Source organism: Vigna angularis, chromosome 2 (genome assembly GCF_016808095.1).
Source record: "Vigna angularis cultivar LongXiaoDou No.4 chromosome 2, ASM1680809v1, whole genome shotgun sequence".
Taxonomy (NCBI): domain Eukaryota; kingdom Viridiplantae; phylum Streptophyta; class Magnoliopsida; order Fabales; family Fabaceae; genus Vigna; species Vigna angularis.
In genome coordinates, this window is record NC_068971.1 from 2575337 (window position 1) to 2587434 (window position 12098).

The 12098-nt window shown below is 32.5% G+C and overlaps 2 protein-coding genes across 4 annotated transcripts; one reads left to right on the top strand and one right to left on the bottom strand.

Annotated features, from left to right (window-relative positions):
• LOC108327063 (uncharacterized) lies at window positions 1–4036 on the bottom strand. The gene is made up of 6 exons (XM_017560756.2): window positions 3654–4036; window positions 3496–3532; window positions 2481–2717; window positions 2313–2360; window positions 508–947; window positions 1–426 (listed from the first exon to the last, which is right to left on the bottom strand). Exons 1-6 carry the CDS (start codon window positions 3953–3955, stop codon window positions 354–356), a joined length of 1137 nt encoding a protein of 378 aa, XP_017416245.1. The 5' UTR covers window positions 3956–4036; the 3' UTR covers window positions 1–353.
• Window positions 4037–8763: 4727 nt separating this feature from the next.
• On the top strand, window positions 8764–11747 carry LOC108329730 (F-box/kelch-repeat protein At5g15710). 3 transcript variants are annotated; one of them, XM_017564081.2, is made up of 3 exons: window positions 8764–8945; window positions 9062–10501; window positions 11450–11747. In XM_017564081.2, the coding sequence occupies exons 2-3, from the start codon at window positions 9207–9209 to the stop codon at window positions 11472–11474; spliced, it is 1320 nt and encodes a 439-aa protein (XP_017419570.2). In that variant the 5' UTR covers window positions 8764–8945; window positions 9062–9206; the 3' UTR covers window positions 11475–11747. The 3 variants fall into 3 exon arrangements, with proteins under 3 accessions (XP_017419570.2, XP_052729327.1, XP_052729328.1); XM_052873367.1 differs by having other exon boundaries at window positions 8764–10501; XM_052873368.1 differs by lacking the exon at window positions 11450–11747 and having other exon boundaries at window positions 8765–11143.
• Window positions 11748–12098: the final 351 nt, after the last annotated feature.

The following is a 12098-nucleotide window of genomic DNA, read 5'->3' on the forward strand; positions in this document are numbered from 1 at the left end:
ATGCAGAGAAGTTGGATCCAGTCTGTTTTCGTGTAGGAAACATGTTACTGTAGCAATACAGAAGTAAATCTAACAATGCAGAACTGTAAAGTGCCTGTTTATGTGGTTACCCTGACAAATTGAACTCACTACCCTGGTTAACGTTAGCATGCTAAAATCAGGTCACATTATTAACCAAACTAGGATTTAGCGAAACATGATCTACTATGTTAAATTACTTTTTCATCTATTACTTCAGAAATTAAACCGGACAATAACTGAACTTTTTCCTAACACCCATACCACCCATCAACCAATCAAATAATCATTAAGAATACAGCCTCAACGTGTAAGCTTTTGTCATGGAGTCATCTTTATGCATGAGTTGCCTTGGGCCTAAAACAATCAATATGGCACAAACCAACCGATCTCACCATTTCACCAAAACTGCAGCAAAAGATAGAAAAAATGTAAGGCATAACATTAGCAGAACTGACATGAGAACATCAAACGTGATTTGTAACTGACCGGTCAATGCTATTTCTTGCTCTCTCAGGAATTTCTGCTCCGTTACATGCTTTCTCAGAGCGGTCTATACTCTTTCTTGATTTATCTTTCTTGTCAGCTCTTGACTTTTCTTTATGATCTGTGCTTATCCTTGGCTTTTCTTTGAAGTCAAAACTTCGTCTCAAAGTCTCCCTTAGATCCATACTGAGTCTAGGTTTCTCTCTAAAATCTGTGCTACTCCTAGGTCTGTCCAGTTGATCAGGAACCGGTTCAGATCCAGTTTTTTTATACGGTGGCCTCTCAATAACCACAATAAATTTCCTGAGGTGCTTTATATATTCAGGGTAAAGCTCCAGGTCACAATGACTTCCTCCTTTAATCCACAGGGGTTCGTACTTTTGTATGCAATGTTCCCAAAGTTGCTTCCCGTGGGAGCAATCAACTACATTATCAGCTGTTCCCTAAACGATACATATGTCAACACAAAAGAAAAACCATCTTATTATATATAAAATGGCTCGAAAGTTGAAAGTGATAGGTTGATTACATTTGGCTACTGACAGAACAGTTGACCAATTAAAAAAGTCTAGCACACTATGTTCCCCAACATCAGATTTAACTGGTCAGCTAAGTGTTCATTTAAATAAGGCATATCTCCATTTGATATCCTAGTTGTACACTATGTATGCATATAAACCACGTTGATATGCTTTCTCTCTAACTTAAGGTCACACAACAAAAAAAGCACGTCCTAACAGAATTTGAATTGAGCTGTTTTAAAATTGATAAAAAAGTTGAAATGAATGTAAAAACTCGAATACATGAAAAGGCCGTGTAGAATGATATCACTAATGTAGCATGGAATACCTATAATCTATCAGGTTACAAAATCTAAGCCATGGATATTTTCAGAATAATAGTTCCCACATGAAAAATTCAAAACCTTGTTTTAAGTTATTCAAATTACCAAATGTTGACAGATCACTCCAGAATACTCATAAAGATATGAAACTTCATTTTAGATAACAGCTAAGTCGGTTAATAAAAGAAAGAGTGATCTGGAAAGCCTTACAATTTCTCATCGCATTAGACAATTCGGAAGTTAGTGGACTGTGGTCAACGGTATATAAAGAATTATAGAAACATATCATCGCAAGCACGACAAATTTGGTAGTCAGAATCCACATATCACTAAGGTCTATTATATCAATAAGAACAACCAGAGACATGTATGCGGAGGCAATTAGGGGGTTGGTTTGGGAGTGTATTGTGGCAACCTTCATAACTGGCAAGGGAGGAGCGATCTGTCCAACTAGTGAAATGAAACAAGGGAAGAGAGGAAGTAGAGGGTAAGAAACTTTCGTCAGCACAGTGACTTCAGCAGCAGTATGATAGACTTTTAGTTCCAGTGTCCTATCGAAGTACTTTGGCATGGTTGACAAACACATAAATGATGTTTAAAAATCTAAATAGAAAGCTTAGACGGACATCCACAATGACAACGGTCAAGAATTTTTAAGGAACTGAGGGAAACTTAGAATGGCTCTAAACAAAGTTAACAGATCAATACAGCTGAATAAGTTTCAGTCAATCTATTATTGATGATGATGATGATGAAGCCGTGAGGGTATGTATTTGAAAAGCAAGAAAATGGAAGAGGACCATCAACTCAGATTACAAATGAGTATATTTCATAAACTATGCGAGATCCAAAACCATCAAGGTCCATTCCATGATTACTTCAAATTATTATTCCCATTCCGTTAAGTACAATGACAGATTCTATTTAATACTATAACATACTAGTTTGAACTGAGCAGACTCACATGAATTACCAGAACTGGACATCTGACCAAAGGAATTTTATCAATGTTCTGCACAAAAAATAGAAAAACATCATTAAATTGCAGCAATGGAAATCTATATGTGCGTAAGGCTCAAATTGAACTACGTAACTAACCAATTTATTTAGCAATGATAGGTACAGATAAAACCTTATAAATGTCAAACCAATATGTCCGCTTCACAGGATACATGACTCGGAGACCAGATAGGATGGGACTGTGTAGAATGACAGCCCTAAGGTTTGGTAAACGAGTAGCCAAATCTGTGGTTGGTCCACTACCGACAGATTGGCCATACAGAATAATATCTTCCTCTTTCGCCCCATACATTTCTACCAGGCATTTATATGCAGCTTCTATATCTGCATACGTGTTCTGCTCACTAGGCTGTCAAAAGAATATTCTTCAACTCACTCCCATTCCAGCAAAATATTAAGCTACCTCGTGACATTCTAACTCATAAAACATTGAACAATAATAGAATGATATAAAAAGAAATAAGCAAATATAGAAACCTTCGCTCAAAATGACTTGAATGACTTTGTTCGTGTAAATTTTAAGGTAACTGATTACTGGCATAGCTTTTAAGTTGATTGTTGTAAAAGTCAATACATTTATTATACTGATTAAATGACAACATAAAAAAGGACTCTTTAAATGATTGGTGGATATAGACTATTTACTTGTAATTAAATTAAATTTCTTGATCTATAGCCGTTCAACATAAATCATCTACTTCTTTCGACTTTACTTAAGTGAATATGTTATTCTATGATTAAAAGTTCTATTCGTAATTCTTTAATTCTATCGTTCTTAACAGCATTCCAATTTTTCTAGGATTTAAAAAAGAAAAAACTATCACATAAGGTAAACTCTTAAAATTTTTTAAAAACATGTACAGACTGACGCGATGCATCTCAGTTCAAGTGATTAACAACATTATAGCTAAATCACACGGTTACTATTTCAAGAGGCATCATACAGAGCTCAACAAACCCATATGATCTAGAGTCTGTTTGAAAAAAAAAATAGAAAAACTTTTAAGAACTTCTCTGTCAGAAATTAAAAAAAAAACTCAATATTTCTCATAAAGAAGATTTGAAAAGCAGATCCAGTATCATGTAAAATAAATAAAAAAACTATTAAGCAGAGAAAAATCCCTTACCTTACCAGAAGACTGACCGTAACCAGAATAGTCATAACTACAAGAAAAAAAAATGAAAAATTGGTACTGTGAATAAACAACGTGACATGACATTAGAAGTAACAACAACAACAACAACAATGGTAACATGATGTAATGTATGTGCAGGGAGTAGTTACCATAAGAGGTTGACTCGGAGGTGGTGACTCAACTCGGAGAACAACTCGTACATCCGACCCAGATCGGCGGCGTTGCCGTGGGAATATAGCAGAGTGGAGGAGGCGGAAGGGTTTGCAATGTAGATGGCAACGATGGTGTTCCCTCGTCTGGTGCAGAGCTTCAAAACGTCGACGTTTTCCCTGGTGGCCACCCCCGTCATCTTCAGCTTCCCCGTCACGGCATCCACCCCGACACCGTAGGACGGCGGATTAGGGGGGAAGAACGCGAACTTCGCCGCCATCGACGACGTGACCGCCCCCATCAGTTAATAATTATCTGTGTTCCCAAGTTTGGAATCAATTTGGAAAAGGAAGAAGAGAAGGCACGTGTGATGTGAGTGTGTGGGTATTGGTGGTGATGATGGTGATGTTTAAGAAGGGGTCGTGAGTGTGACAGTGATGCTCACTTGTCAGTACACGTGTCAGTTTAGGAGTGAGGAGGGGTGCATTAAGAGTACACACAGGATCTTTTCTCCTTTCTTTTAGAACACCTTAATTGACATAATTTGAATGAAAAAAAATAAAAAATGATGAAAATAGGAAGAGACAAGACAAAGAATTGGGGCAATGATGCCAAAATTAGATGGGTTGGTTATTATTGATTCTGTTATCTATTGATGGAAACATTCATTGTTAATTTTGGTTTGTTTTTTTGGTAATAGTTATGTTCTTTTTATTATTAAATTACTTTATTATATATCAACTTTGTTATTTTTAATCTTTAAGTTTCAAATCTTTATTTCAAGATAGAGGAAATTAATCTTCCAATTTTATCAGTAACGGTTTTATTTCAATCATTCTAACTAAGAATAAAAAAAATTGATTGTTAGGACATTAATATTGATTTTCAGGTGATGCACATTAATATCGTACAAAAAATATTTATATTTTAAATTAATTATAATTATTTTAGTATTAACTTTTTATCTAGTAGTATTTTTAATGATAATATTTCAGATGTTACCAATTAAAATATATAACGTTCGAGTTAGTATTTGTAACACTTTTATATTATATATTTAAGTAATTAAATTATATATCTCTGTTAATCAAATACATCCATCAAGATTTGTGTATCGTGTCTAATAATATGATTTATAGGATGGAGTATTTCAACAGAAGTATATTTATCTATAATATATACATGTTCATATGTTTCTCTATTTACTACACATTTATTTTTTACTCAAACACTATTTACAATTATAACAAAATGTCATATGTATAAGATATGTTATTAAAATTTAAAATATATATATATATATATATATATATATTGAAATTTTTAAAATTTGAAACATAAAATATTTGTCCATTTGATTTATTTTCTGGTCAAATAAGTCAGTTAAATATATATTTTTTTCACATGATTCAAAATACTCTCTCACTTTTTAACTATTGGATGTTAATTTTTAATTTGTTGCTACGTCTTTAAACATATATAATATCTTAATTCTACCTTTGGGCCGTAGTTTAACAAAAAAAAATAATAAGACACTGAGGAAAATAATAACGACAATAAAATAATTATATTTTCTTAAATAAATTAGTTGTTAAAATTGTACATATATATTTAATAAGTGTAACTACTTTTTTTTAGATGCAATACGTTAAACTGTTACACATACCTAACATTAACCTTAATCATGGTTTTAATTTCCAGCATATTTAAAAATATGGATTTAATGAACTTTAGCAATCTACACTCATCTAGATTATATAAAAAAGCACCTTAGCAATCTAAACTCAATTATATTTTTTAATTATTTTTAGTTACAATTTGTGAGTATATAAAATGGGTGTGTATTAACAAATATGTTTTAAAAAAGCTACGAACAAAATATTTTTATACATATTAACATATAAATAAAGATAGATAACATTTGTATATAGAATGAAGTATATTACGATTCCTTTAACTTAAAAAATATCACACTAACTCTATGAGATAAGAATATATGAACCTTATCTAATTATTTTGATGCCCTAATTCATAAGATTATAACCCTAATATATATAATTTTAACCTAATTAAAGAGATTTGATTTGAAGGTTTTGGCCCACAATGCAATTATATGTTCCCACCAGCATCATCACATATTAATATTATACTGCCAACAACCTACCAAAATCGGTTTATGGTATGACCCATTTCACAACACCTTTTCTTTGTCGTGTGTTATTGTTGTCGCAATTACCACACTATCCAACAAAAGTTCTTACATCATTCACAATCATAAACACTTGTTGAAAACATTAAAACACATGTAAAGAGGAAGAAAATAAAATAGACACAAAAATTATCTTGATTTTACTTTATATATATATATATATATTATAATAGAAAGTATTTATATTTTAATTTATATTTCAAACTTTACACAAAATTTTATATAATAAAAATTTATCGTAATTTAACAATACTAATAAAAATTTTAAATATATATAGACTAAAGGAAATTTAATTTTATCCAAGATTTCAAAAATATTTATCATATGAAATAAAAATGATGTGATTGTATGAGAAAAAATTGGTCAAATGTGTTGGTACAAACAAAGTTATAAAATATGAAATACAGATAAGATACATCCCTTAATAAGAGACCTTCTGAAATGATACTAAAAACAAATTCGTAATGACTTAGCTCAAAACGGACAATATCTTTTCAGTGCGGAGATATATGGATATGTGTGTATATTAAACCTACCCAACATTTCAAAAATATTTATCATATGAAATAAAAATGATGTGATTGTATAAGAGAAAATTAGTCTAATATTGGATGAGAACTCAATCAAGAGCATCAAAGACATATAAATATTTTGAAGGATCATTATAATTTTCAAGAATGTAGTTGAAACTCAGTGATGATATAAAAGGCCTTCATTAAAAATTTCCACCTAAAACGAATTATTAACTTAAAACTACAGTTTTTGTTTATGTTACACCAACCAGACCTTTATTTTGTACACAATTTATTTCATCTTGTAAAGGAAAATTACTCAAATTCATTGATTTCAATTTTCCAGAAACTGCGTTTTAAATTTAATGAATAAATGTAGAGCGTTGATGAAAAATATTAATAAGAAAAAGTACATTTAAATAATGGAAAATAAATTATTTAAATAAAAAATACCGTTTTTTATTTATTGATTATAATACAATCTATTAAATTTACGGTCAAATGGAGATTAACTGATTTTGGACAAAACTGGTATTATATTTTATCTGCATAGAACACATGATAATCTTTAATAATAAATTAACCATTGAAAAACTCTAAAAAATGAAAAAGTTGGGATAAGGATGACCTAAAATCATCTTTGTTTTTATTAATCATAGGAATAGGTTCACATCAAAACAAAACACTGGAAACAACATGTATAAATCAATTGATAAGGTTTGTGAATTATTAAATTTCAAATTATAGAAAGATAAAATATTTTTAGATCAATTATTTAACTGGATAATTAATTATCGATGGACCCATAAGTAACTGGATGATTAACTATTATCAATGCACTGAATGGTTCAAATACTCAAAAATTATCATTAACACCAATTTATTTAGAAAAAAAGTATAATTATTAATATTGTAATTAGATTATCGTTAACCTAAAATTATATCAAAGTACTTTCTACATAATTTTTCAGTTTGATCGAATTAACATCTAAAACGAACAATATAGAAACAAATATTCAAGACACATGTGACATAATAAATAATTAATTCCACTCTATAATCAAAACATTTTAAAATTAAAATAAGAGAAGTGTATTGAAATTAAAAATATGTATAATTCTTTATTTTTGACTGTGGAATGCAATTTATTTGTTTGTATGGCTTGTTTTCTGAGACATGGAAGCTGGGAACTTCACACAAAGCAAAGTAAATTTTGAAACAGCACCTAACACGAACCATTATGGTAAATTCATAGGCAATTTTGGTTTCACCCAAATAAAAGAATAAAAAACACAAAATATAAAGTTAATTAAAATAAAACATAAAAAAAAATAGAACAAAATCATATTATTATAATTTAAATAAAGTTGATTAATATAAAATGTAAATATCCAAATTGAATAATAATTTATTACTTATCAAAATTCAAAACTCTTTATTTTTCTACCTCTTTGGGCCCATAAAATTTCTCCAGTCTTGACGTTCAAACAATGTTCCATTTTCCCTCTATTTCTGTTTAGTATTCTGAATCTTCCTTAATGATGCATTTGTGACAGCAGACCTACCTAAAAGGTCAAGTTCGGAAAAAAAGAGGTTTCGATTTCAAAAGCATAGATTTGAAATTTTCATCTCAAAGACATCATGAAAAATTATTTTGATTAATTATATGCAAAAGTCTGGTGAATTGTTCAAAAATTGTAAAAGTTTAGACATTTTCAAATTGTTTTTATTTTCTAATTAAACAAATCGATGTCAAATTCAGCAGTGAGAAACCACAGGTTAGAAAGTGGATTATCAAATTCACCCACAAACAGTGGGCCCACCAAACAGCACCGTTATGCTCCGTTTGATCACAATTTTCCACCATTATCATCCGTCGATGAACAACCACATGCTTCGATAAAAATAGAATTATTATTATTATAATAATAATAAACTCAATTGATTGCTCCTAATCACTAGTTAGTTGATGATTACAATCATTCTTACATTTAGAGAAATTTCATACATACATACAGAAATTTGGAAATTGGTAAAAGTTTCCTCCTAATCACTAATTAAATTATAATTAGGAACCATTTTTTTCACCAAATTACACTCCTGGGAAATAATTTTGGTTTTTAAAAGAATTGTTAAAGTAATTACAATTTTTTTTCTTAAAAATTATGATGTGTATTAATAGCATTAACGGTAGAACCAAAACTAAACTTTTTATTAAGGGATTGAACCTTACAATAATTAAAAAAAGAGTAATTTAACTTCAACGGTGAGCGATTGATCATGGATATATAGATCTGGTGACGCGGCTGAAAGTTAGGGGTTGGTATTGTAGATGCGTCCGCACCTGAACACAGAACGAAGTGGGATAAGTAACCAAACAGTAATTATGATTATTGAATTTTGTGTTCCCTTTGTCAAATAGTGACAAAGTAAATCAAATCCAACCAAAGAGAGAGAGACTCTTACAGGACCAAAGTTCATTCTTCCATGTTCTTCTCACAATCTCAATCTTTCAACCTCTATCAACTTTTTCTCTCATCAATGGGACTGCTTGGTTCCAAAATCGGAGGTAATTCTCGCTCTTCACCCTCAGCATAGCTTGCTGCTTAAAAAAACAATTTTTTTACGCTATTTACATGATCATCTGGGGTTTTGAGATCTTTACCATTTTGGATCTTGATCTAGGGTATCCGAAAAGTTAGCTCTGGAGCATCGGTGATTGAAAAAATTATGTGTCTGTTCTTTGGTTGGTGCGGGGGTGTGGAATAGATGCTTGAATCTGAAATTTTGCTTGATTTGGGGGTTTGGAGGAATTATATAGATAGAGGACATGGATTGTGCTGGGCATTCTTCTAAATCAGGGTCTGGAGTTTGTGTTGCTCAATCAGTAGAAAATGGAGGTTTTGGTGGAGATGGGAGGTGCTGCAAGCAAGCTTCCCCTCCAAGGAGTGGTGGGTCCAGGAATACTAGTCCAATGGGGCGGGGAGGGTCCAGGAACACGAGCCCTTCGCGGCAGAAGGTTGTTAAGACCAAGCCAAGGGGTTTGGATGAGGAAACTCTTGCCACATTTGGTAAGGTAGTGCATGCTGATGTTCAAATGGAGGATAATATATGGGCAATGTTGCCCGAGGACTTGTTGCATGAGATCTTAGCTAGGGTGCCTCCGTTTTTAATTTTCCGCCTCCGATTGGTTTGTAAACGGTGGAATTCTCTGCTTCAAGATAGTAGTTTTCTCAAATTCCATTCCAGTGTGCCATCACACGGGCCGTGTCTCCTTACATTTTGGAAGAACACGCAGATCCCGCAGTGTTCTGTTTTCAGCTTACCACTGAAATCTTGGTATAGAATACCGTTCACTTTCTTGCCACCATGGGCATTCTGGTTAGTTGGCTCTTCTGGTGGTCTTGTTTGCTTTTCTGGGCATGATGGACTAATGTTCAAGACCCTGGTGTGTAACCCTCTAACTCAAACTTGGAGGGCATTGCCTAGTATGCATTACCATCAACAAAGGCAACTGATATTGGTTGTTGATCGGGTGGATCGGTCATTTAAAGTGATAGCCACCAGCGATATTTACGGTGACAAGTCATTGCCAACTGAAGTTTATGACTCAAAGATCGACAGTTGGACAATTCATCAGATTATGCCAGCAGTTAATCTCTGCTCTTCAAAAATGGCCTATTGTGACTCCAGATTGTACTTAGAAACCCTTTCACCGCTGGGTCTGATGATGTATAGATTAGACACAGGTCACTGGGAACATATTCCGGCTAAGTTTCCTCGATCTTTGTTGGATGGTTATTTGGTTGCTGGTACCCAAAAACGTCTTTTTCTTGTTGGAAGGATTGGCCTTTATAGTACTCTTCAGAGTATGAGAATTTGGGAATTGGATCATACCAAATTTACGTGGGTGGAGATCAGTAGGATGCCCCCGAAGTATTTTCGTGCTTTATTGAGATTATCAGCGGAGCGATTTGAATGCTTTGGGCAGGATAATCTAATCTGCTTCACGTCTTGGAACCAAGGGAAAGGCCTTCTATATGATGTGGATAAAAAGATCTGGTCATGGATTGGTGGGTGTGCTCTCCAGTCATACAACAATCAAGTTTGTTTCTATGAGCCGAGGTTTGATGCTTCTATCTACTAAGTTTGAGTCTTATGACATGGTGTCAGTTGTACATCAACATTTACAATGACTTTCTTGACGTGTGTTCTTTGCAATGACATTCTCTCTGACCATTCATAATGTTATTGCTCAAAACGGGCTGATTTTCTTCATCAGTAAAATGTCTTACCTGCTGTAATGAACAGCATGCATGACTCTGGATACTGGTTCAGCTCCATAGACAGATTTTTGTGAATGGAATTCAAGATGAAAGATAATGCAAGAGGAAGTGGGGGACAGCGTGACTGGGACGTGGAATTGATGTACAATGCTGAAGGAAAGATTATTAACTTCTACAAACGGGTTTGGATGTTTAAAAAGGGATTGCAGCTGTTGATGTGCGGGAAACATTTTTTTGAAGACATTTTCTTACCTTACCAATTGGAGATCCTTTAGGGCATTGAAACTGTGCATCCTAAATTTTAACTGCTTTTCTGCTCGACGGCTCACCGGTGTAATGTAACTGTTTTGAAGCTTCTCTTGAAACATTGACCATTAGTAACTTTCTCGTGTAAATTGATTCTCCCAACCTTTGTTTTTTACTCATGAAGAGAATGGTTAACTTTATAATATCGTCTTGTTCTTGATCAGATTATAGAAAATTATCCAGTTTTTTATCCATGCTATTGCTCTAGTTTTTAATGCTTATGCAAAAACTGTTTGATGCTGAGATGCGAAATTCAAATGGGAACTAGAGTTGCTATTTCTTGATGGGAATCCAGGGAGTCCAAGTTCCACATTTAAAAATGATAAAGTAGAACACTATATAAAGATGAAAGATTCATTGTCTTAAGGTTTTAGATAAAGAGTAATGTCAATCTCTTATATGATTGGATTTTTATCTCATTAGTGTTATATCTCTACGGTTAATCTTCTCCTCTGATAGATCCAACATTTCTTTCATGCAGTCATTGTTCTATTCTGTTTTCGTAGACCGCTCCCCATATTTCCAGTGTGCAGGACATCTAGTAGCATTCTGTGTCAATTTAGCGGAGAACAAACTTTTGGAATTATTCACTCCATTATTGTCAAAATTACAGATTGTATACACAAAGCTTAATATTATTTATGGATGATAATATAGCTTATCCGATAACTTTGTGCATACAGATTTATGTATTGCAAGCTTGGTATTTGTTTGTTTCATTTGTAGTTACTGATATGAGCATGAGGTAAGTAGATAGATAACATTCAACTTTATGTAATATTTTTTTAATGTGCAGTCCATGATCATACTATGGAGGATGTAAACTATTATTTTCCTTTTCGTTCCTTATACTTCATCCAAGACCCTCATAATAACCTCATGATCCCATGTTTCATAATTGATAGGTCATGAAATAATACTTCTTAACCATATTTTATTCTCTTATATATATATATATATATATATATATATATATGAAGTATCTGTAACAGTGGAATTTATTTATATTATCATTTGAATTATGAATTAGAAATTATCATACAAATTTGTTAAGTTTCATTTATACATGGTGATGAAAGTGAGAGTGATATTGTAGGCGAAAAGGAAAGGGGAGGGACATTGGGTCCACT

Bases quoted from the DNA above. Each gene is read 5' to 3' on its own strand.
- LOC108327063 (XM_017560756.2), bottom strand. From the start codon at position 3,955: ATGGGGGCGGTCACGTCGTCGATGGCGGCGAAGTTCGCGTTCTTCCCC. The intron at 2,718-3,495 runs GTAAGGGATTTT...TTCTTTTGACAG, and splicing joins ACGGTCAGTCTTCTGGTAAG to CCTAGTGAGCAGAACACGTA. The intron at 948-2,312 runs GTGAGTCTGCTC...TGTATCGTTTAG, and splicing joins GTCCAGTTCTGGTAATTCAT to GGAACAGCTGATAATGTAGT.
- LOC108329730 (XM_052873367.1), top strand. From the start codon at position 9,207: ATGGATTGTGCTGGGCATTCTTCTAAATCAGGGTCTGGAGTTTGTGTT. The intron at 10,502-11,449 runs GTTTGATGCTTC...TCTTTCATGCAG, and splicing joins GTTTGTTTCTATGAGCCGAG to TCATTGTTCTATTCTGTTTT.